Source organism: Rhinatrema bivittatum, chromosome 7 (genome assembly GCF_901001135.1).
Source record: "Rhinatrema bivittatum chromosome 7, aRhiBiv1.1, whole genome shotgun sequence".
NCBI lineage: Eukaryota > Metazoa > Chordata > Amphibia > Gymnophiona > Rhinatrematidae > Rhinatrema > Rhinatrema bivittatum.
The window spans coordinates 77,986,172-78,012,338 of NC_042621.1; the positions used below are offsets into that span (position 1 = coordinate 77,986,172).

Below are 26,167 nucleotides of genomic sequence, written 5' to 3' on the forward strand. Positions count from 1 at the left end.
CTCGTCTACCGTGGGACAAGTTCCTCGTCTCCCCTTGCAAGGCTCTTTTCAAAAGGGACGCTGTCCGAACGACCCTGCGACGTCTGGAAGATCTCGGCGCCATTTCTCCCGTACCATCAACACAACGGGGACTGGGAAGATACTCCATTTACTTCGTGGTCCCGAAGAAAGACGGCTCCTTCCGTCCCATTCTCGATCTCAAGGGAGTCAACAGATGCCTTCGCATTCCGCGTTTCAAGATGGAAACGATCCGCTCGGTAGTGGCCGCGGTTCGGCCGGGCGAATATTTGGCGTCGCTGGATCTTACGGAAGCGTATCTCCACATCGGCATTCAGCCGGCCTACCACAAATATTTGAGGTTTTGCGTTCTAGGCAGGCACTATCAGTTCAGAGCTCTTCCGTTCGGTCTCGCCACGGCTCCACGCACCTTCACCAAAGTCATGGTAGTAGTGGCGGCCCAGCTCCGGAGGGAAGGGCTCCTGGTTCATCCTTACCTAGACGATTGGCTCATCCGGGCCAAGTCCGAAGCCGAATGTCGACAAGCGATTGCCCGGGTCCTACAGCTCTTGCGCTCTCTCGGCTGGGTAGTCAACCTCTCCAAGAGTCAGTTGCAGCCTACTCAGCGGTTAGAGTACCTGGGGGCCTTGTTCGACACAGGGAGAGCCAGGGTGTTTCTGACTCAAGAGAGAGTGGCCAAGCTGCAGCGACAGGTGAGACGTCTGTTGTCCATGCGGTGCCCGTTGGTCTGCGATTATCTGATGGTCTTGGGGTCCATGGCATCGACGCTCGCCTTGGTTCCCTGGGCTTTTGCTCATCTGCGACCGTTACAGTCAGCGTTACTGTCCCGTTGGAAGCCGGTCTCGGAAGAGTTTCATCGCCCGCTGCCACTCACGGACCGGGCCAGGGACAGTCTGCATTGGTGGCTCTCCACCGACCACTTGACGTGCGGAGTCTCCCTGCTCATGCCCACCTGGACGGTGGTGACGACAGACGCCAGTCTCTCCGGCTGGGGAGCGGTCTGCGGGAGCCGCTCGGTGCAAGGTCAGTGGTCGAGTCAGCAGTCGCTGTGGTCCATCAACCGGTTGGAAACCAAGGCGGTGTCGTTGGCGTTACGGGCCTTTCTCCCTTGGATTCGGGGACGAGCGGTCCGGGTTCTGTCGGACAATGCGACCACAGTGGCCTACATCAATCGCCAGGGGGGTACAAGGAGCCAACAGGTGGCGGACGAGGTGAGTCTGTTGATGGCCTGGGCGGAACAGCACCTCAGCGGCATAGCAGCGTCTCACATCGCAGGGGTGGACAACGTTCAGGCGGATTTCCTCAGTCGCCATCGGCTGGATCCAGGAGAGTGGGAGTTACCGGAGGTAGCGTTTCGACTCATCTGTGCCAGGTGGGGACGGCCCCACCTGGATCTCATGGCCACCGCTCTCAACACAAAGGCGCCGCGGTTCTTCAGTCGACGGAGGGAACGAGGCGCGGAAGGCGTCGATGCATTGGTGCTTCCCTGGCCCACGGACGTGTTGCTTTATGTGTTCCCTCCGTGGCCTCTGATCGGAAAGGTTCTGCGGCGGGTAGAGTTGCACCCGGCGGCGGTGATTTTGGTGGCGCCGGAGTGGCCACGGCGGCCGTGGTTCGCGGATCTCATTCAGTTGGCGGCGGAGCCTCCGCTTCAATTTCACGGGGACGCGTCCATCCTTCAACAAGGACCCGTCTGTTTGGAGGATGCGGATCACTTTTGTCTCGCGGCCTGGCTTTTGAAAGGGCGCGTTTAAGGAATAAGGGATACTCTGAATCCGTGATTGCTACGTTGTTAAGGGCTCGGAAACAGTCTACGTCCCTTACCTACATGCGGGTCTGGACAGTCTTTGAGGCCTGGTGCGGTACGCGCAACATAGATCCTATTCGTCCAGCTGTACCAGCGGTCCTCGAGTTTCTGCAAGACGGTCTCTCGAAGGGACTGTCTTGGAGTACCTTGAAGGTCCAAATTGCTGCGCTTGGTTGTCTCAGGGGTAAGGTCCAGGGAGTGTCCTTGGCCTGTCATCCGGATGTGGTGCGTTTTCTTCGTGGCGCTAAGCACTTGCGCCCTCCCGTCCGGAGCCCTTGTCCGTCCTGGAATTTAAATTGCGTGCTATCCGCCCTCTGTGGGCCTCCTTTTGAACCAATCAAGCGCGCGACTCTGAAGGATCTTACGCTGAAGGCCGTGTTTTTGGTAGCGATTACGTCTGCTCGTCGAGTCTCGGAGTTTCAGGCGTTGTCCTGTAGAGAGCCGTTTCTGCGTTTTTCGGAGACCGGGGTCTCCCTACGGACTGTTCCCTCCTTTTTGCCCAAGGTGGTATCCTCTTTTCACTTGAATCAATCCGTAGACCTGCCTGGTTTTTCAGTCATGGATCCGGGGGACAAGAGGTCGAGAGACCTGCGCAAACTCGATGTTCGCAGGATTCTCATTCGTTATCTGGAGGTAACTAATGCCTTCCGGGTGTCTGACCATTTGTTTGTCCTCTGCTCCGGACCTCGCCGGGGGTCTGCGGCTTCGCGGGCCACAATTGCGCGTTGGCTCAAGGAGGCGATTGGTTCAGCGTATCTTCTGCAAGGGAAGTTGGCACCTAGGGGACTTCGTGCGCATTCCACTAGGGCGCAGGCCACGTCTTGGGCTGAGGTTTCTCAGGTGTCGTCACAGGAGATCTGTAAAGCAGCGACGTGGAAGTCGCTGCACACGTTTACTAAACATTACAGACTCGATGTCCAGGCAGCTGAGGCTCAAGGTTTTGGAGCGAGTGTTCTCCGAGCGGGACTCTCTGCTTCCCACCCTCAGTAATTTGCTCTGGTACATCCCAGGTGTCTGGACTGATCCTGGTACGTACAGGGAAAGGAAAATTAGTTTCTTACCTGATAATTTTCGTTCCTGTAGTACCATGGATCAGTCCAGGCTCCCACCCGTCTGATCTGTTTTCAATGAAGAGTGAGAGAGTCTGCTCGTAGTTTTTCGGGCGGCATTATTGCCCATTTTTGGCTTACAGCCTCTTGCCTCTGGTTCTGTTGGTTTGCTGTTTGCTGCCAGGGGTGTGTTATGAATTGGTATATATATTGCAGTTTATAGTTAGTTAGTCGAGCACTTGGTTTTGCTTTGACAGTACGTTCGACTGAGGGGCTGTGGGTGGCTCCTTACTATATGTAGGGAGCCCGTCAAGTTTTGCTCTGTCTCCATCTGCTGGCGCGGAGTCACAACCCAGGTGTCTGGACTGATCCATGGTACTACAGGAACGAAAATTATCAGGTAAGAAACTAATTTTCCTTTTCCTCTCAACTAAGGATCCCTTATACTGTGTTTATCCCATGCTTTCAGGAATTGTTACTGTTTTTGTCTCTATAGTAATAAATAAATAAATAAATAAATAAATAAAAGTTGTGGCACCCAAAACGGTCATGAAATGTTACTGCATCAAGGTGACAATTTTCAAAGGTATTCTGCATGGAAAATGGTCCTGAGCCATCTGTGGAGAAAAGGGTCCAAGCCGCTGACAGCATGCGTGCATCTCCCCTTGGAGAAAAGGGTGCAGGCTGCTGACAGCATGCGTGCGTCTCTCCTTGGAGAAAAGGGTGCAAGCTGCTGACAACATGCGTGCGCCTCCCTTTGGAGAACAGGGGTGGTGCTGAGGTTGGGGCAGAGGCCAGTCAGAGAAAGTTAAGCGCTGGGCCTTCTTTTTGCTGCTTTATCCTGCATATTATCCACCTGCTCTTCAAAATTGCCTTGTAGGCCTGTGAGCACAAAGCATGCCTTGCATGCAATTAAAATTCCCCTCTCTGTGCATAAGCTATGGGGCAAGATCATACGTACTATAGTCCTGCATTATTGACTAAACACGCTGTTGTGCCAGCTACTGATAAATAATATCATGCTTATGCATGGTTTTTTGTTTCTACTTATACCAAAAAGCCATGTCTGTCAAAATCTTTTCCAGGTTGCAAGAGAGTCCATTATTTATTCCCATTCACCAAAGTCATATATGAGAATACTTATCCTCAAATTCACTATACAACTATTCATACGTCCACAAAAGAACAGCTGACTTTAGGTGGAATATTTTTTCCTAAATACTTTCCAGAATTCTTTTTGCCTGAAGTCAGTGGTGGTTCTTTCTCTTTTTTATTAATTGTTTTTGCGATCTTGGAGAAGTGTTGGCTTTTTTTTTTTTATTGCCTTTGCTTGCTTTAACTGTTTTTCCTTTATCTCCATGCATCCACCATCCTTTCTGTAACTTAATATTTCCTAATGCTAGTCCTGAGTCAATTGCCTTTAAATCTTGATCTAAAACTTCAATTTCCATTGGAAAATACTATCATGGCATTTATTTAGCAAATATTTGCTCACTAGTCCTTAGTTGATTACAAAATTAATAAAATATATACATCTAATAGACATTGAACAAATATGGCAAGCATACATTAAGCAAATACATAGGCATAATATGTAGCATGTCTATTTTTCAGATAGTTGAATGTCTCTCTCATGTTCCCATCTCTCTTTCTTCTCCTTTAGGGGTACACATTTAGTTCCTTAAATCTAATTTCATATGACTTATTTGCAGACTTAGAACAATTTTGGTAGTCCTTCCGTGGACTACTTCTAATCTAAAACCTTTTGGAAGTGTGGCCTCCAGAACTGGGGCTGCTCCAGATGAATTTTCACCAGTGATTTGTACAGAAACCTTACCTTTTTATTTCCTCCCTGGTTATACCACTACCTATGCAATATTGCGTTTCTGTGGGTCCTGCCGCCACCTTATTGTACTGTTTTGCACCTTGAGATCATTTAGATGTGAGCACCATGAGGCCTCTCTCCTCTTTGGTGGTCATCAGTACCTCACCCCTTATTATGGACTCTTCTCTTGGATTAGTGCACCCCATGTAACTAACATTTTTTTATTTTATATTGGCAGGACATGTTCCAGGGATCCTTCTCAATCGATTTCTAACAGATTGAAAGAAATGTATGAAACATTTTGTCAGCATACACACACTGATGGCGAATACAGTAGTTATTCCAAAGGTTAGGTTTATTATTTTATATCATTTATCATAGTGCACAGATCCTTGATGTGCCAGCTTTGACTGCAAGAGCTTTTAAAATGTGGCTTCTAGTGGTGGTGGTTGCTATTTTATTATAGCATGTGACATCTGAAAATTGGTCTTTATTATTTAAAATGTGTTTTCTTTCTACTTCTAAACTCAGAGAAAACTTCCAAAATTACACACACACATTTTTGGGCTTCTTAAAATAAAAGAAAAGTAACCTCTGTGATTTGCTGTCATCGGGTGTCATTAATGTATGCAGAGTAACTATAAAAATGACCAATGGGAAAACTGGCTGCATCTCACAGTATCAGAAACCTCTTTTAATAAATTGACTATAGCTTTTAGGGCTTTTTTTTTTTTTCTTATAAAGTGGTATTTAACAATGTTTGGTTTTTTTATTTTTATAATACCCCTCAGATATTGCTAGCAAGTATTTTCGTCTTGCGGAGATTCTTTACTACAAGGTGTTAGATTCTATCATTGAGCAAGAGAGGAAACACCTAGGAGACCTAGATTTATCTGTAAGTAATACTAAAAAAAACTACAATATGCATTCTTGTCACTGAAGTGCACACACCTTGGAAAAACACAAAACTATCCTGCCAAAAACAAATGGGGTTTTTTTTTTTTGCGTAGAAATTTGAAAACATTTCTTTGCTAGTTTATCAAAGCAAAATAATGTAAAATGCCAAGCGAAAGAATGAGTAAGGATGATACCATTGTAGTACAGAAATAATGTGGGAGAGCTTGAGAATCAAAAGTAGGAATAAAATTTGGGGCTGTAAGAAGGAGCCTTGAGCGTGCAGCTGTCTTTTTTTTTTTTTTTTTTTTCAACAGATTGCTGAGAAGGTTGGGCAGAACAAAAGGGAATAGTATAGTTGAAGACTATTGTTAATATTCAGCTGATGGAAGACAGATAAATGAACAGTAAATGAGGCTTCAGCTAAACCTCACCTCGCTATTCCCCCCCACCCCCCCTGAAATGTCAGATAATGTGTTACAGAGCTGCACACTCTCTCTGCTTGGGGGAAGACTCCTCGTGTTGCTGTTGCCGGGCATAAAGCCGGTGTCCTTCCACAGTGAAGGATTTCTCTGTTCTCTATGGGACCTCAGCTCATGTTCCAATTACACGCTTCTAAGTTTCCATGTACACCCAACCAACTAGACAATGTAATAAACACATCTTCCTCTAAGGGCAAGCAAGTTGTAGTAGTCCTCACGTGTAGATGATGTCATCCAACTGACCCTGGCCAGTGAAGATTACTACAAAGCTTCTAGAAGCTTTGACATGCTCCACTGAGCGTTTATGTGCAGTCTCGCATCATAGATGTCGATAGGGCCCCCTCAATTCCAGTTTTTTCGGTGAAGCCTAGTGGTCACTATTTTCTGGTTCCTCTGTATTTTTGTTGTGGAGCCTTCTGGTTCATCACCTTCCACCCTTATTAAGCTTACTAGGTAGCTTACTAGGTAGGTGGTCTTTTGATTTACTTTTGATTGTTTGCTGGGTGCATGGGTATTGGCGCATCGAGTGGTACTGGTTGAGTATTTTGTAATATAGAGACATTTGCTTTCACCTTGCTAATTTTTCAGTCAGTGTCTGAAAAGCAAAAGAGCCAGTAGCTTCAATAAGCACCCTTGGTGCAGACCTACCATATTTATGGTTCCCCATGATAGATGTGTACTTGTCACCCCTGTTCCGCTAAGGACGGATTGAAGGTACCACTCCTGTGCAAGGGCGTACCTTACAGAGACCAGGCGGACCAGAGCTGATATCTTCTGCCCGAAGCAGCTGCTGCTACCCCTGGGTTGGGACCTTGAGTGCAGACCTTACTAGGTGGAGACTGGAAACCGAGTAGGATCCGGAAGCATAGCTGAAGTCTAGGAACGGAGCAGGAGAACAGGAATGCCTTGGGAACCATGAACACGCAGGCGAAAAGGCCAGGCAAACAGCCGGATCATGGCACAAACTCTGAGGACTGTTGGACCAGCAAAGGTGTGTCAGGCTGGGGCTCTGGGATGAGCCAGGGGGGTTCGCATGTGCAGAAGCAGCTAGAGGAGGATAGAGCCAGAAATACAAAGCTGCTTGGAATTGGCTAGGGGAATCAGGAAGCAGAAAGGAAATGAAGCTGGCAGACTTTTCGTAGAGGAGCAGTCACAGCGGAGGCAAATTACAAAGTGGCCAGCCTGGTGGGGAGCGTTAAGAGAGAGAGAATCTGCCTATAGAGAGAGAGAGAGCAGGACACGCGTCGAACCAGAGGAAATGGACATCCTGATATAAGAACTGAGGTGTCATGCAGGGCTGAAAAGATTTAGAAACTCCTGGCAAGCTCTTTGTATTTTAATTAAATGAAGTGTTGGCTCGGCTGCAGCCAGATGTGTGTCATCTGTGCGTTTTTGTATTTCAGGGAATATTGGAGCAGGACTTGTTTCACAGATCACTCTTATCATGTTGCCTTGAGATAATCATCTTCTCCTATAAGCCCCCAGGAAATTTTCCATTCATCATTGAAATCTTTGACGTGCCACCATATCATTTTTACAAGGTAAAGCCTTTGAGCACCACAGTCTCTAGTGAAGAGAGCATAAAACATGTACTTGATTTTAGTTACATGAAAGTTCACTAAAATATATTTGTAATATGATTGCCTGATCTTGGTAGAGTCTTGGATTTCCCCTTAATGGTTTAAGTTGTCAGGACTGTAGAATCTGCACGTATCTTAGTTATAAGTTTGTCCATTTTATAAATAAAATGTATGCAGATATTTTGGTGTCTGGGGAATTCTGCCCTTCCTTTGTCACCAGAACAGTGTGAACAACTGGGAGTATTGCCTAAAGGAAGATCCTTGACCAAGATCAATGTAGTAAAGTGCTGAAAGGCTCTGCTTGATGGTCTGATTCATTTTTAGATTAAAGAAAAAAAGTATTTTATTAGTTAATCTGTGAAGTGAAATTTATTCTCCAGAAAGGGAGGCTGTAAGTTGTAAAGAAAGTGCTTTTCTTTAAAACTAAACAGGAAATGAAATAAAAGGGAAATAAACCACTTTTTTTTTTTTTTTTAAGTTTTGTTTACAAACCCTCCCCCCGCCCCCCACCACTCACTGTGGTCAACTAAAAGTGCAAAACCCTTCCTCTCCTGCCCCTCAATACATTTACACATCTTACTCCACAGCCAGGGTCCAAATGGGGCAGAAATCCTCCCTGGCGGCTCCTGCACTGCTGGTGCCACACTGCAGAGTGGCGCTGACCTAAGGAATTGGGAAGGCAGAAACAAATGAGTGAAAGATATGTGTGTAAATATATGCGTGTGTGTGTGTCAGAAGATTGGGGGGTTCAGGAATAGGCAGATAAGCACCGACACACAATACTTAGGACGATACAGTAGAGTAGTCTATGAACCCCACATCACAACTAGCATATTGATAACACTATGTATGATAAATTTACCCATAAATGTACTTTCAGTACACTCTGTCATGACCCACTTCTCTAAAAATTATTGTCTAATGATATATTGTAACCGAACCTTTGATGGCACCTGTTAGAATGTACTATTGTACACTTTTACATACATTAAATATGTGCCTACATGTAAACCGTTGCGACGGTGTATAACTTAGCGACGGTATAGAAAAGATTTTAAATAAATAAATAAATAAATAAATAAATAAATAAAATTCAGTACATTTAGTTGGCAAGGGAGGGGACTGAACCCATCAACATTTCTTGTCATTCATTTTCTTTTATTTCAAATAAACTACAAATGAAACAAATTTATCAGTGCGCATGTGTGTGTATCTATATATACACACAATAAGTACAAACAATTGTGTTTGGGAGGTGGGGGGTCAGGTATTTGGCCCATCAGTCTCCTTCTTCTCCTTTGGGTTTCCCACTCAGTGGAAGCCAGGATTAGATTTGGCACCTTGAGCCTTCATTCACAACTACTTGGGAACTTTCCCCCCATTTTATATATATCTGCAGTATAGCTATGGGTGGGCCAAGGCCTGCCCGGCTGAAAGAGGCTCTAGAATGAGGGGTCATGGGATGAGGGTCAAAGAAGGTAGACTAAGGAGTAAGCTTAGGAAGTATTTCTTTACAGGGAGCTGGTGGAAATTAGCACAGTTTATGAATTGAAGAAAGCATGAGATAAATGTAGAGGATCTCTGAGAGATTGTTAAGGGTGTAAAGCTGAACAGTTGGTGTGGATGGGCAGACTATGTAAACCCTATGATTTCTTTCCACCGTGTTTCTATGGATTTTTTGGGTGATCTGTTGAGTATTTGTGACTCGGATTGGCCACGGTCAGAGGCAGGGTTGGACTTAATGAATCTTTGGTCTGACTCAGCATGGCATTTTTTATGTTCTGGTTGCACAATCTCAGAGATATAGAAGAACTAGAAAAATTGCAGAGAAGGGCATCACGTGGTAAAGTTTATCACACATCTCCCTTCTAAAGAAAGACTTGACAAGTTAGGACTCTTCAACCTGGAGAAGAGATGACCGAGAGGGGGCTATAATGGACCTATCCTCCAGAAACTTGTCCATACCCTTTTTAACCTCAACTACTGGCCTTGACTGTACCCGTGGACAGCAAATTCCACAGCTTAATTGTGCATTGATTGAATAAGTTGTTTTAAATCTGTCCGCAGTTAGTTTCATGGCATGTCCTAGTCTATTTGGAAGGATAAAAAATTGTTCCCTGTTTACTTGTTCCACACCACTCGTGATTTTATAAACTCCTATTAACAACTATTAGCTAGGTAGGCTTGGGGGAATGCACCTTCTACTGCTAGGAGTGAACACAGGGAATGGATCGCCACATTAGGATCTGTTGCATACATCTTGCAGGTAACCCAGGAACAGGATGCTGAGTCTGGACCATTGATCTGATTTAATTCCCCTCTAACCCCATGGTGCAGAAGGTTGTGCTAGGTGAGCTGTTTTGGGCTTAGCAACCTACTTAGTGCTTGGTGCTTTTGTCATTTGCACAGGTAATAGAAGTGTTCATCAGAGCAGAGACTGGTCTGTGCAGAGAGGTAGTGAAACACCTCAATCATATTGAAGAGAAGATCTTGGAATCTATGGCCTGGAAACAGGAGTCTCCACTATGGGACAGGATACGGGATCATGGAAAGAAGATTCCAACCTGCGAGGAGGTGAGTGCTTTCTGAAAGCTTTGACAATCAGTCTATGTGAAACATATACATGGGGATTCTCCATTTCTGTATAATATATTGAGGGGAATAATGAAATTCCATAGAGGGATTTTGGCCTGCTATAGCAGTACCTAAATTTTGCTAGCCAAGTTACACAACTAGCAATGAAAATCAGCACCAGCTGCCTAACCTTCTCCCCGATCTAACCCTGCTCCTGTGCCTGTCTAAAATTTGGCCAGTTACACTTGGCCGCCTAGTGAAAACTAGGAAGCTAAATTTAACTGTGTAACCCTGGTGAATTTTCAGTCTTTAATCCAGCAGCGAAGTCTCTTGAAAATTCACCTCCAAGTTTTCCATGTTCAACAAAGATTTTGTTTTCTAAGCGCCGTAATGTGGATTTCTCACACCTTTCGCCCTCCACACTTCCAGCGGTATAGGAATTGATTAACGTTGTGCATCATTCTCTTGCACGCACGCTCTTCACTCTGTTGTGCACGGACGTCCTTCTGCAATACGAGGCCAAGGGCTTCACTTTCACTAGGATGTTGCTGCCTGCGAATGATTAAGTTATGGGGAAAGCAATTCTTGGCTTCTATTGTAGGTATTAAGTGCCTGTTGTGTGGAATCAGGAGGAATTTTCATTTCTTAGATCATTTGCGATAAGTGCAAGCGGTGCCTTCAGTGTAAGCTAGCCTCTACACTGACTAACAACTGCCACGTCATTCATATCCTCCAGAAAAACTTGTGTGGCAGCTTCTGGGAGAGCGCCGAGAGATAGCAGCAGGTGCTGTAACATAATAATATCACAAAATAACTCTGGATGTGAATAACAATGCAATGCATATTTCAGGTCACACCACCTCAGTATTTTGAAAGACCTAATGGGAACAGTGTGGCAAGTTCTCCCTTGACTCCGAGAAGGGTAAACGAAGTCCGTAATGAACCAGCAGGGCTTGGAAAAAGTAAGTAAAGTAATCTGCGTGTTTGGTCTTATTTTCTAGAAAGAAAGAGCTGCCAGTACTGATATACAGCGGGAGGGGAAATCTGGGCAATTGTCCGGGGCCCTACACCTGGGGGAGAGGGGCCTATGCCACCGTCTACCATGCATCCCCCCGCGACTATCAGATGCAGTCCTCGCCCCTTCCTGTCCTTCCTTCTGCTAGCGGGAAGAATCAGAGAGCAGCGCTCTTACCTGCTGGTGCTTCCCCTTCCACTGTCATGACCAAGGGAAAAGCACACGTGAAGGGGTGAGAAAAATAAGCACCAGCTGGAAGGGGATGAGGGAGCAGGTTGAGAGAGAGAAAGACAGGAGCAACGGGTGCTTTTCTCTCTCCTTCCTCCCTCTTACACTGCCCAGGCATCCTCTCCTTTCAGCCTTCGCCACCTACTCAGTTGGAAGCTGAGTCCCAGGAGCAAGGAGAACTGTGCATCTGCTGCTGCTGCATGTACTTCAGCCCCTCCTCTCCTGTCTCCAGGAAATAGGGAGGAGAAGGCCTGGATTAGGGAGCACTGGCCCAATAGAGCATACATAGAACAGGAAGAGGAGGGAGTGAGACAGAAGGCAACTGATTTAACCCCTCCCCTCCTGTCATTTCCCAGGGCAGGAAAAAAAAAAGCCATGAAACAAAAAATCCAAAAGTTGCATGAATGGAATTACAAAATGTGTTTCATCAAATCTGCAGCAATATAATGCAGTTAGATATAAATGCAAATCTTGTGCTTCAGGAAGATTTAACCAATGTAAGAGTAGTTAAACAGAACACGCATGACCCTGCATAAATAACTTTCCTGATGGTGTAAGACTAACGTCATTATGTCTGCAAACCAATACCCTCATGGCTAATAAATATGGATGAGAATGAGCTGGTTGGTGTACATACTTGAACAGAAGTAAGAGCGGGCCTGGATTTAGGCACAGGGCAACACAGGCAAGCTGCTAGGCCTCTGTCCAGGCCTGCCTCCCAGCTACTAACCTAAAGCAGCAGCAGCAACTTGAAAATAGAAATTTAAGCTCAGGACCAGCAGCCGCCCAATGCTCACCCAAGGTCCTGCCCTTCGCATGGGATTTCCATAGTAACAGGAAACTTTTGTGTGGGAGGAGGGGTGAGGCCGACATAGGGCCTGGAGCACGTGACGAGCAACTGAACTTTTGTCAAGTTGCTGCCATGACCTCCATAGGGCTGGGATGCCACTACTTTAGGTTATCAGCTGGGAGGCATTGGGCTGAGAATGGATTCTCCTCCAACTTGTATCTTGGTTGGGGGGGGGGGGGGGTAGCCATCCCCTCCCCCGGCGTTGCCTATGGATGCTGGAAATGTAAATCCAGCCCTGAATAAGAATCCTGTATATACTCAAGTATAAGCCTAGAATTGTATGCTCCAAAATATGCCTGAAAAGCTGAGTTAGGCTAATCTGTGGATGACAGCCAAATTTTAGACCAAAGTATGTTTGCTACACACATTGAGGCCGATGTGGACACACAGTGCGTAGCTACCTGTTAGTATATTAGCAAAAATATAAACTAGGTGCTATGCAAATGATTTTGATTGCAACATTTATGCACTGTGTTCTTTTTTTTTTTAATGTTTTAAATCATTTTGTGAAATGTGAAATATTGTGCCTTGTTTGTCTGTTTGAGGAAAAGAAAATAATAAGACGTTGCCTCAGTCAATAAGACCAGCTGATAGAACATGCCAGCTTAACTTTTAAATGAAACTTACCTTACTGTAATAAGGCCTCGAGATGTTTGCAAAGCCAGTAAGCTACATCTGAAAGTGCTTATAAGCAAGGCAAATGCAAGCCTGTATCATTGGGCCGATGTTAAGAGATAAAGATACATATCTGGTCTATTTCTGATCGCTCACTGCAAACACCATTGTGGGCTATCAAGTTTTTAACCTCTGCCTATACGCAAGTTTCACTTTTCAGACATAAAACTTGAAAAGAAAAAAGGGACCAAAACTGAAACCCTGCCCCCCACTTCAAATGAAGAATGAAACGAAAGGGTTCGGAAACCAAATTTAAAAAATTTGGTCTGCACATCCCTACCCGTGGTTCCAAACACACTTGCGTACAGGGCAACGTGTTTTTCTTTCTCTCACTGTAAATATCACATGGGGAACCCGATTTTATAGCATAGCGCATATACAAAGTACACACGGGACTTCGGCCATAATTTTCAAAACAGACTTGTGTGCATAAGTCTGCTTTGAAACTTAGTGGATATGTGTCACACGTGCATGGTTATGTGCCCTACGCGCGAACATTTATGCCTGTATTGGAGCTGATGTAATTGTTAATGCGTACGCTTACATGCATGCTTTTGATTTTAGAAAGTATGGCGGTAACATTTGAACAAGCACGTGAGTACCCGTACGGATGTGTGGCAAGATGGGCTGGAAATTCTATATCCTGCCCATACACATGCGCACATGCTATGAAATGGGCATGGCGCATGTATGTGCGCGCTTAATTTTAGGCATGTCTGTATCGAGACACGCAAGTGAAGGAATTTTATAACATGCGCAGCAAGGACATTACCAGTTTAACCAGTTTGCCCACCAGTTTGCCCAGTCTGTATCTGTGTCCTCAAGCCCCCCCCCCCCCCCCCGGTTCTTTAACCTGCACTCCCCCCAGTTGAGCCAGACCCCTCAGGTAGTTCATACATGGCTAGAAACAGTTTTATTCAGACTTACATCAATAGCAGAAGTAACTCTGCGCTGAAATGGACCTGGATGGTGCGCCCTTGCATGTAGCTACGTAGGCGTGTATCTTTGTCCCGCTCACATCCTGCTTATTTATTTTTTTTTTTTTAATGATGTGAGATAGCCGCGAATCGGTAATTTGAGTGTATGTGGTGACTTGATAAAATCTACTGGGTGCGCTTAAGCGACACATGCGCGTGCAACCCCCAGTTTTATTGCACGTATTGCTTTTAAAATTTATTTATTTATTTTTATTTGAAATTTTTATATACCGACATTAGTGACAAGACATCATACCGGTTTACATTAGTGACAAGACATCATACCGGTTTACATTAGTGACAAGACATCATACCGGTTTACATTAGTGACAAGACATCATACCGCTTTGAAATTCATCTTTTATGCGTATAAATGGGATTGTGCTCAAAAGACCTACATATGTCTGTAAAATGGTGTTTTACTCGTGTGATATGCTTTTGAAAATTCACTCCAGAGCGGATTAGCACTTCAGTCAGAGTATTCTCCCACAGTACCGTATGTAATAATCACAGTCTCTTAAAAGCATCAACTGCCAAACCATTTTGACAGTGTTAGGTACTGCAGCTCAATAACTGCCCATAATTTTTAAAATTTTACACTTAGACTATATTTGTAAAATGAACATCTGGTTTTCCTTTTTCCTACGTTCCAGCTTCTCCGACCACACTGTGTGACCGGTACAGCTCTCCCGTAGCTGGCACTGCCAGAAGAAGACTGTTTGTTGACGGTGAAAAAGCCTGCGATACTGGGACCTCTGTGCGGGTTTCTCAGCAGCCCGTGCTCAGCACTGTTCCAGCTGAGACCATGGCAGTGACTCCCGTGCCAGGACAGACCTTGCTAACCATGGCAACCGTCACAGCCAATAACGGGCAAACTGTTACCATTCCTGTCCAAGGTAAGGGAACAAAACTTGGATGGTGTCACGCGGTTCCACGTTTTGCTGCAGAAAACAGTTTTTGAATTGATTATGAGCATGCACGCATATAAGGAATGCATTACTTAGCTGAGGGAGTAGGAGGTTGCTTATTTTGCTTCATTTTCTAATTTATTACAAAATCAGGAAGGAAAAGGGATAAATTGCTTGTGGTCTGTCAAGGCATAGCCGGTGCAAGGATATTAGGCATTCTAGGCAAACCTTGCCTACCTCCGCCTCCCCTGGCCCTTCCCAGAGCCAATTAAAAATGTTCATTTATTATAACAGATTTGACATGAAAAAAAGACATTGAATGTACAATCTTCTGAGATTTAAAAAAAAAAAAAAGACTTGCAACATGTATATTATATTTACATGTACTGCTGTGATGCCAGACTCTATGCCGTGCAACAATGGAAAAACAAACACCACCATTCCTCATAAAACATCAAACACAATAAAAAAAAAAAATATAAAACATCAATCATAATAGTAAAACCATACTAATACAAAGAATAAATATTTTAAAAAACAGCTACAAATAGAATAACATCTAATAATTAAAAACTCATATAAAAATTTTTACAATTTTTCCAAACAACTATAAAATATTTCAAAACTGCACAAACATCAAATAAAGCCCAGTAAAAAAAAACAAACAAACAACTAAGGATAAAAAAAAAATCCTTGGCTCTCCTTATGTGGGAACTTCTGATTTCTAGATGCTTTGAGGTTGTTGTGGATTAGTGTGGGGTTGTGCACAAACGTTCCCCTATACCTTTCATATGCACACACTCTAACTTGCGCAGGTTATTTCTCACACACATGCTCTCACACTCTCTCACTGTCACTACCTCTTCTTCCCCCTCTGGTACATACAAGTGGCAGCAACCTCCTTCAGCCTGTGCAACTAACTGGATGCCTCTTTTTTTCAGCCATGCAGGCCAACACAACTGCTTGCTCTGTTCTTTCTAGTCATAGCAATTGCATCTCTTCCTCCTTGTGTGTATGAACCAATGTAACACCGCCTCTTCTTCTGGACCCGTTTGTGTAGGAAGAAAGAGATGCAGTCACGCTGCCCATAAAACTGTAGTGATTGAGGTGGCCCTGAGTCTAGGTCATAAGAAAAATGCACATTTTCCTAGCGTGTAGCAGATGGGCTCAGGACCAATGGGTATAGTGTACTCCTGATAGCAGTTGGGAGAAGGAGTCAGGAAGCTTAGCTCTTCAGTATTTCTCCATCTCCTAAGCAGTTAGGGACACATACACACTTGCCCAGCGTTAGAAAATCCAAATCAAAGAAGAAAAAAAATCTTACCTCTACAAAACGAGCCCCGCTCTCCTGCGGTGATACCTAAGGCTCCCTCCCCCAGTCGAGAATTCCTGACATGATTTCTGAGATCCCTCAGAGGTGAGCCTCAGTCCGGTAGCCCGTCCCGTGAGTGGACTTAGCCCCCAGAGTGGCTGAGAGGCAGCGAGCTTAAGGAGATCTCTTCGGCCTGTAATGAGAGGCCCCACTCGAGGTCCCTCTCCACTGCAGCCATCACATCAGGAACTAAGACTGGGGATGCTGCAAAGCACTCCTCAATACTCCGCTGCAACGACCCAGGTAAAGAAACACTAGAAACAGTTCCCCTGAGTCTAGCCTTACGTTTGATGTGAGGCATTTTACAGCCGGCGCTGCGGTAAACAACAACAAAAAAAAAGAAAGTCTGAGGAGGGCCTTGCTTCAGCCGCAGCAGACCCATCCACAGGAAGAAGCCTTAGGGGGCAGACTTATCCTCTTCTACCAAAGATGGGTCGAGATAACGTCTGACAAGTGGGTCCTAACCATCATTCGAGAGGGATACTATCTGGACTTCCACAGCATCCCGCCAGACAAATTTGTGAGATCGCCGTGCCACTCCCTCTCCAAGAGGATGACAGTGGAAACCACACTGACAAAACCTCTCAGCCTAAAGGCCATAACATCAGTGCCCAAGCACCAACAAAATACTGGTCACTATTCCATCTATTTTATCATCCCCAAGAAGGAGGGAATGTTCCGGCCCATCCTGGACCTCAAGACCGTCAATCGCTACCTGAGAGTACTCACTTCCACATGGAAACCCTACATTCAGTCATAAGGGCAGTACAACCGGGAGAATTCCTGACTTCTATGGATTTGTCAGAAGCCTATCTCCACATCCTGGTCCATCATGCCCATCAGCACTTCCTACGCTTTGCGATACTGGACCATCATTACCAGTTCCGGGCACTACCCTTCAGACTAGCTACGGCCCCTTGGACGTTCACCAAGATCATGGTGGTAGTGGCGGTGACACTGAGGAAGGAAGGAGTACCCGTATCTGGATGATTGACTGATCAAGGCAAAATCTCCAGAGGAAAGTTACCAGGCAACCCCCAGAGTCAAGAATCTACTACAGAATCTTGGGTAGGTCGTCAACACAACCAACAGCTGCCTGCAGCCCTCCCAATCACTAGAGTACCTGGGAGTCTGGTTTGGCACCAAACAAGACAAGGTCATTCTTCCCTCTACAAGGAGAAGGAAATTGATGGACCAGTTGCGAAAACTGTTGAGCTATGCTCACCCCAAGGTATGGGACTACCTCCAAGTCCTCGGCCTCATGACATCGACCCTAGAAGTCGTCCCATGGGCAAGGGCCCACATGCGCCCACTACAACATGTCCTACTGTCACGATAGAACCCGATGTCCCAGAACTACGCCATTCACCTCCAGCTTCCGGCAGAGGTCCGGACCCAGCTCCAATGGTGGCTACAGGAAGACCATCTGAGCAAGGGAGTAAGACTAGCACCTCCGACCTGGGTCTTGCTCACCACGGATGCGAGCCTGCGAGGGTGGGGAGCCCACTGCCAGGAACCGACGGCCCACGGGCAATGGGACAAGTAAGAATTGGGATGGAACATAAACCGAGTGGTCAGACTAGCCTGCCTAAGGTTCAGTCACAGACTCCAAGGCGAATCTGTCAGAGTTATGTCTGACAATGCCACAACAGTTGCCTTCATGAACCGCTAGGGAGGAACCAGAAGCCAACAGGTTTCCCTGGAAATAGACCCCCTAACGAGGTGGGCGGAAGCAAACCTGCAAGGGATTTCAACCGCCCACAACGCGGGTAAAGAGAAAGTCACTGCGGGCTACCTCAGCAGAGAGAGTCTAGATCCAGGGGAATGGACACTGTCGGCCACAACTTTCCAGTTGATAGTAAACTGCTGGGGAACCCCAGCCATGGATTTCCTGGCAACCCAGTCCAATGTCCAAGTTCTTCAGCTGTAGACGAGAACTGCAATCCCAGGGAATCGACGCCCTCGTCCAGACCTGGCCACAGGAAGATCTGCTGTACGCCTTTCCTCAATGGCCACTACTGGGTGGGATCATCCACAAGATAGAACATCACAGGGGGCTAGTACTTCTAGTGGCCCCGGACTGGCCAAGAAGGCCATGGTACACAAACATGCGAAGACTTCTTGCAGTGAACCCCCTGTGCTTACCTCCACACAGGGACCTTCTCCGGCAAGGACCAATCCTCCACGAAGACCCAACTCTATTCTTGCATACGGTCTAGCCATTGAGAGGACTCGCCTGACGAAGAGTGGATATTCTAAGATAGTGATTGACACCTTGCTCCGTGCACGCAAGTTTTCCACGTCTCTGACCTACATACGAATATTGAGAATATTCGAAGCCTGGTGTGAAGACCGTGACATCCTTCTGCGGACATTCAAAATCCCCATAATCCTGGAATTTCTGCAGGATGGCTTGAAGGGGTTGTCTCTCCTCCCTCAAGGTGCAGGTCGCCGCACTGATCTGCTTCAGAGCCAAAGTGGATGGCATCAGTCTATCATCCCATCCAGACGTCTCTCGCATCCTGAGAGGGGTCAAGCAAATCCAACCACCACTAAAGTGGCCGGTGCCCCTATGGAATCTCAATCTAGTACTAGACTTCCTAGCGGGAGCTTCCTTCAGTCCTACACACGGTTTGTCACTACTGCTTCTGACCTTGAAGACTGCATTCCTAGTAGCAATATGTTTAGCCCGTCTCATCTCTGAGCTTCAAGCACTGCCCTGTCGGGAACCGTTCCTCAGGTTCACACCGGGATCCATACAGCTCCACACTGCCCCCTCTTTCCTTCCGAAGGTGGTCTCTCATTTGCATCTAAACCAAACCACCTCGCTGCCATCTCCAGATGAGCATAAGGACTCGGAAGATTCACACCTTCTTCGCCATTTTAACGTCGGCAGACTCCTAGTCCAATACCTAGAAAGATCAGAATCTGTATGAAAGATGGACCACCTGTTCGTCCTTCACAGCGGGAAGAAACAGGGGGAATCGGCCTCGCGGGCAACCATAGCCCGCTGGATCAAAGAAGTTATCAAGGCGGCCTACGTAGAGGCAGGGAAGCCTCCACCTTTACAGGTCAAGGCCCATTCTACAAGGGCCCAGGCAGTGTCCTGGGCAGAAACCAAGATGCTGTCACCTGCCGAGATCTGTCGGGCGGCGATGTGGTCCTCCATACATAACTTCTCGAGGTTCTACCGCCTGGATGTCCAGGCCCGGGAGGACACATCATTTGCAAGGGCAGTACTAAGTGGGCCACGGGCAGCCTCCTACCCGGTTCAGGAGTACCTTTTGTATATCCCATTGGTCCTGAGTCCATCTGCTACACGCTAGGAAATGGAGAAATTACTTACCTGATAATTTCGTTTTCCTTAGTGTAGACAGATGGACTCAGCATCCTGCCCATGGCTGCCCCAAAATCCAGAAACCTCAGGTGACAATCCCTGAGAGCAAGACAAGCATGGGTAAGCCAGGTATTACCCCTAGTCCAAGACACCCTAGTTACCAGGTGTCGGCATTTTTTCGGTTGAGTGCACTGGCGGTCTCCAATTGGAAATCAGTTTTTATCCAGTCCTAGTTAATCAAGTTAATCAAGTTAGCCATATTATTAAAACACACATATATCCACAATTGCTTTTCAAGTAGAATACTGAAGAGCAGAGCTTCCTGCAGGGGTATATGTACTAATGCTGATGTCAGATTGAAATCTGACTCCGTCTCCCAACTGCTATCGGGAGTTCACTATACCCATTGGTCCTGAGTCCATCTGTCTACTCTAAGGAAAATTAAAAAATCAGGTAAGTAATTTCCCCAGTGGTGGTGATGATTTCATTTTCCCTGAGTAAAATGCTGTCCCAGGATTTTAACATGGGTCTGACATTTTCTGGTGTCCTGATAACTTATTGTCTTGACAGGAAGATAAATTGCTTTCTTAAGAATTCCTTCCTAAGTAAACTACCTGTTTCGCTTGCTGAAATGCTGCTCTTCCCCTTTCATACTCATTTCTAAGCCCTTTGCAGTAGGAAAGAGCAGTGTAAAGGTCCCTAGGAGGGTAATGGAGGACAGCTAAGGGTTGAATTAGTACCTAAAAGAAAACAATGACATAATTTGTAGAATCTTAAAATGATCTGCAGTGCATGAGTATAGTAACTCTGTGTGCACTGTTTCAAAATAGATCCTAAGCCCTACTCAGTTAGAATATTTTCCATAGACCTAATGAGAACACTGAACTTCCTCTTTTACACTTTTATTTTTAAGTTACAGGTATTGCCAATGAAAACGGAGGGATAACGTTCTTCCCAGTGCAGATGAATGTGGGCGGCCAGGCTCAGGGAGTGTCTGGTCCTATTCAGCCTCTTACTGCTCAGAGTCTGGCTAGCCCCCTTAACACCCAGCAGATGCAGGTGGCTGGACAGGTTGCCATTCAACAAGTCTCTGCTTCTTCCGGACAAAGACAAAGTCAGCAGTTATTGAGCCCAAGGAAGCTGAAGAAAGTTGACTCGCTCTCCCTCTTCTTCAGAAAGGTACTGCTGCTGAAATCTGCAGAGCCACAGCTGCCTGCTGTGGGAACAGCGCTGGAAACGCAAAGCGTTGTCAGCCATACGAGCACACGCAGACTTTACTGCTACGTAGGCTGTTAGGAAATTGCCCTCGCTGAGGGTAATTTTAAATATCTCGCATAGGCTAACATCTGCTGGTACTTTTTACCCACAGATTTCAGCTGGAAATTTCAAAGCAGATTTCTGCACATAAATCCACTTTGAAAACCTATAGATGTGTGCGAAACCCGGAAGGGCGTACATGCACAAAGTTACGCACGTTAGAGAGCCTGTGTAACTTTTATGCATGTGATTTTGCACACATACTTTCAAAAATTGGGAGCGAGTGTGTGTAAATCTTCCCCCCCCCCCCCCCCCCCAACAAACCCTGCTCCTCCAGAATGTGCACTTACCATGCACATAAAAGTATCTATGAAGTCATGTCCCCCATGTTCTTTTACATGTATAGATTCAAGACTTGATTTTCAAACAAAGATTTGAAACTGCCATTTCTTTGCATAAATCCTTTTGAAAATCAGGCATATTGTGTGCAGTTGTAAAAATGGACGTTGCCTTTCTTTATTGATGTGCCCTCACAATAACAATTAGCCAATAGAGTCTGGGTCGTAATGTCTTTCACCCTCTAGGGCAGATTCCCGTAACCTCTCGCCTTCCCCCAATAGGTGTATTACCTAGCAAGCGTTCGGCTGCGGGACCTCTGTGCCAAACTGGAGGTTGCTGATGACCTGAGAAAGAAAATTTGGACTTGTTTTGAATTCTCCCTGGTACATTGCACAGAGCTGATGATGGATCGACATTTAGACCAGCTGTTAATGTGTGCCATCTATGTAATGGCCAAGGTAAAAACTCAAAACCAAAACCAAAAAACAACTTATTTTAAATGTCTGGCATTCTGTTGGATTAGTCCTGCTTACTAACATTTTGGATAAGAGTTGCTTGCCCACAAACCAAAATACAGCATGCGAAACAAAGCATAGGTTGTGATATACTGTGTGTTCAGCAGCTGGGTTGCCTTTATAAATGCATGTTTTTTTTCTTTTTGCACGTCAATAACCCAGACAGCAAAAGATTATACTGATCAAATTGGGAGCAGTTTTCAAGAGCCCATCTAGTTGCAAACTACATGCATGGCTTTAACACATGTACCTTACATAAAGGGACAGGTACTTGCCCTTTGAAAGTTTGCATAAAGCATGTCCGTTACATGGGCCCATATACTTTGCACCTGTTCATTTGTGTGGTCTGCTGGGGTGGCAGAATAGCATGAGCGCTTTGGAAAATGTCATATGTATGTTCTGTTTTCCTGCCTCTGACCGGAACTCACCCAAAGGAATACCTTTCTGTTTTAATTCAGGCAAACGTAGGTGTGCTGTGAACCCCAGAAGTACTTTTAGTATCCTTGAGGAATGAAAATTGTTAGACGGGCTAGAGTACCGGGACAAATCATTATCCACGTATATGGCTTTGAAAATTGCCCTCATTCTGCAGAAGGTCACAATACAGTTATTAGACTGTATTGCTCATGACGTTTGAGCCCAACACACATCCTCTAATACAGTATAGTCAAACATAAGCAAACTGAATTCACGTGCTGTCTACTTTCCCCATATGTTTGGTTTAAAAATTTTTTTTTTAATTATTTAAATGGTCGCATTTTTGCAAAGAAATAAATTTTTGATTTGGAACCTGTCATTATCTCCATCAGGTTACAAAGGAAGATAAATCCTTTCAGAACATCATGCGCTGCTACAGAACTCAGCCTCAAGCACAGAGTTATGTAAGTGTCTTTTCCGGAAGAGGCAATGCTCTGTTATCTAAAAATATTAATATATCTTATTTCAGCCTTTCTGTTCAAAAGCCCCCCTGCTTTCTTGGGCAAGATATAAGTTCTGATTACTGAAACATCCTCTCTTCTCAGTCGCTGCCACCATGTCTATGACAAATTCACTACCATGAGTAACTGGAAGTATTAAATTCAGATATCTCTGAATTAAAAAAAAATATAACTTTCATTGGCACAAATGGTAAAGAGAGTGCACAAGGTATTTTACATGGAAGTCTGTTAAAGCTTTGAGGGATATAATAGAAGCCAAAAAATAAAAAAAACCAGGGGACACTTCCTGAAGTTATTAGGTAGCACATTTAAAACAAATCATAGACAAATCTTTCACTCAATGCACTTTTAAGCTCTGGAATTCATTGTGGGAGGATTTGGTTAAGGCAGTTAGCACAGCGGGTTTAAAAAGTGTGGACAAGTTCCTGAAAAGAAGACCATAAATTGTTACTAACCAAGTAGACTTTGGGAATAAGTCACTGCTTATCACTGCACGTTAGTAGTTACTGTTTGGGATCTTGCCAGGTTCTTGTGGCCTGGATTGGCCACTGTTGGAAACAGGATACTGGGCTGGATGGACCCTCGGTCTTACCTAGTATGACAATTCTTATGTTCTTATGGTTAAATTGATTGTGTGGGTAAATTTCAGTAATCTGCATCGTGGAAAAATATGCAGGTACTTGTGTACCTTTATCCAGTTTCCAAAAGAGAAACTACCTTGTGAGGTTTTTTTTGCTTTTGATTTTGAAAATTGACAAAAGTTATGCAGATACAAAAGTACCTACATATTTTGCCCCTGCTGTTTGGGTGGCTGGGATTCTTGGGGAAACTACATGTATATACATTTGAAAATTCAATTATATATATGTATTTGTCTCCTTCAACACAACACATCCACAGGAATGCCTGCTTTAACACTGGGTAATTATAGCTGTGCTGTGAGAATTTGTGGCTATATTTAGCTATTCTTCCTGGGGCAAAACTCAAACTTGGGGATCTAGGTTTCTAACTCCATGGCCATGTGCTGGATGGTCTCATTCATCCACTAATAATCTATTGTGAGCCTCCAATTTACTCCATCAGCCTACATTACTAGCCAGCTAGGTGAATCTAGCAAGCCCCTTATCACACATGATAATCTTGCAACAGCTGCTAGAGAGTATCAGTACTGGGGAATAAAGCTTTTTGCTTCAACTGAAACTGTAATGGCACCTGAAATGTAATCTTACCCGCATCATAAGAGGAAGTGACCCACACAGTCATACTCTGGAGAGTTTGTTGTGTGTCCTGGGGAAGGCATCCCTATGAGTCCTTATTCACTGCAATATCAGGCCTAGTTAACCTGGGAATGGGAGTGAATGAAATAATAGTTACAGCATGAGGGGGCGTAAATCATGAACTCACAAGCAAACAATTTCCATATCTAGCAACCAGTGCTGTTTTCACATAGTATCTGATCCCAGTATTATTGAGGGCATACAGTTTGGGACCAAAATAAATATGAGATGGACCACTGTTCTGACGCTTACCAAGTTAAGTTGTTTTTCCTCTTGCATAGATCCTTCAAATCCTTGCAATTGCATTTTCTGCCCCATTGAAGCTCTTGGGGGTACAAAATAGATTGCTGAGCCTGAAGCCCCAGAGTCAATTAAAGCATATCAATAATGGGTCTGTGCGCAGGCTGAAAATGGGATGGCCCCCAGGTCAAAAGAACTTGGGATAATCTCCCAATTCTCTTCTCCACCTGGGTGGCCATCCTTTAATTCAGAATAAGAATTGTACAGTGCATCCTGAAGATACAGTGAGCCTAAAGCAGCTGAGGCACCAGGAGCATTCCTCCTTTCCTGATGGCTGCGTTACGATTTCCAGAGCCTTCATCCCACCGGCTCATATCATCCCCTACTTCCTTGATAGTTTTCCAAGCTTCAATATGTATATTTCTAATATTTTCTTCATTTGGAATTACAACGTTATGAGGTCTTACCCAAGTTTCACCACTGATTTAGTGGATGAGGGCAAAGCACATTGACCTAGGTTCACTGTTCCTATCAAGACCTATAGCAGCCACTAATCTCTCTGGGCCATCTACTTTCTGATACTTCCTAATGCTTCGTAATTTTTCAAGATGTCTGCATTCAGAGGTTCCTAACTCCCATAGGAGTAAAGGGTCTCAAAACTATGGATTCAGTCCTCTTGTTATCTCCACTCATCTGTGTTACACCTAAGCTCAGAGAGCTCTGATGCCAGAGCCTGCCAATCATTAACTGTACAACTCTGGCTTGACAGTTCTCCCCCCTCATTAGGCTCCAAATAACTGCCTCTTGGACATAGTGTTAGGGTCAGAATTACTTTGGTTTAATAGTGCAGACTGAGCTGTACACCTCCTAGTCCCTATTTCAGGTTCCAGGCACCAAATGAGCCATAGCAAGGCCCATTCCCTAACCATCTAAGGTTTCTTCATCTGCCCACACATTTTACAGCTCTTTCTAAAGCAGAGCACAATGAGTCAGGGACACTCATTTGCAGTAGTTTGGCGTGTTCCTGAGCAGGGGGATCCCCCCTTTTACTACTTGCCAGGAAAGCCTGGTATCTGCAAAGCTGTTCTAGGGAGAGAATGTAGAAAGCAAAGCCGCCTAATCTGTGAGGCTCAATGGGACCTGCATAGTTGTACCACCTCTTTCAATTGGGGTGGATGTATGGGTTGCAATTGCTACAGAAAATCTTATATCATTGAGTGGTATCTGAGCAGGCTTACCACTAAGGGCTGAGTTCAAGAGGGCTTAGCTCTCCACTATGTGGTGGTTCCCTGTACGTACCAGGATCGGTCCAGGACACCTGGGTTGTGACTCCGCACCAGTAGATGGAGACAGACTAAAACTTGTGGGCGGAGCCATATATGCCCCTGTGCCAGTCACAGCCCCTCAGTCTTACTCTGTCTCCAGTAGATGGTGCAGGTCCAGTCACAGCCTCTGCCTGACCTGATTCTGGTGTTAAGTCAGGTTTGATTTTGAGTTAGTTTTTTTCTTAGGTTTAATTGTTTCTGTGCTAAATTGGGTTTTGTTTTTAATTCTTTCCCAGGTGCCCTGCCTCCCAGGGGAGTTGAGAGGTCCTGAGGGGACTACCCTCCCCCGGTTGAGGCCGCTGCCAGGGTTGAGGACCCGGCTAAACTTTCAGAACCAGGGACAGCGCATTTTTTTCTGTTAAAAAAAAAAAAAAAAAGTTTTACTTTTATTTTTTTGCGGCTCTCCGTTCCTTGGCATTGCCGCTCCGTTTTCGTCGGTGGGGGGGCGTCGCCAGCTGGGGGGAGGTCGCCAAATTGCGCCGTTTTGGTTATTTTTAAATTTTTTTTCTTCTGAGGTAACTTTTTTCAACGCGCCTCTGTTTTCCCGCGTTCGCCGGCATGCCTCGCGGTTTGCAGTGCAGGGCCTGCGGCTCGGCGCGCGCGCGCGTCTCTCCCGGGACAGCCTTTGTTCGGCTTGTGTCCCGGGTGATGAGGACACCTCAGCAGCACCTCGGGGAGCTCGGTC

The 26,167-nt window shown here is 45.4% G+C and overlaps 1 protein-coding gene across 4 annotated transcripts in view; it reads left to right on the forward strand.

The window, feature by feature from the left end:
* The window catches only part of RBL2 (RB transcriptional corepressor like 2), a 171,577-nt gene that overhangs the window by 90,803 nt on the left and 54,607 nt on the right, over nucleotides 1–26,167 (forward strand). For 3 of the 4 annotated variants that reach the window (XM_029608551.1, XM_029608553.1, XM_029608554.1), the window contains 9 exons: nucleotides 4,938–5,047; nucleotides 5,491–5,594; nucleotides 7,479–7,616; nucleotides 10,065–10,229; nucleotides 11,080–11,191; nucleotides 14,628–14,870; nucleotides 20,505–20,770; nucleotides 21,469–21,645; nucleotides 22,512–22,583. In XM_029608551.1, coding sequence (XP_029464411.1) covers nucleotides 4,938–5,047; nucleotides 5,491–5,594; nucleotides 7,479–7,616; nucleotides 10,065–10,229; nucleotides 11,080–11,191; nucleotides 14,628–14,870; nucleotides 20,505–20,770; nucleotides 21,469–21,645; nucleotides 22,512–22,583 — 1,387 coding nt within the window. The remainder of the gene's footprint in view (nucleotides 1–4,937; nucleotides 5,048–5,490; nucleotides 5,595–7,478; nucleotides 7,617–10,064; nucleotides 10,230–11,079; nucleotides 11,192–14,627; nucleotides 14,871–20,504; nucleotides 20,771–21,468; nucleotides 21,646–22,511; nucleotides 22,584–26,167) is intronic. The other variant, XM_029608552.1, reaches the window with a different exon arrangement.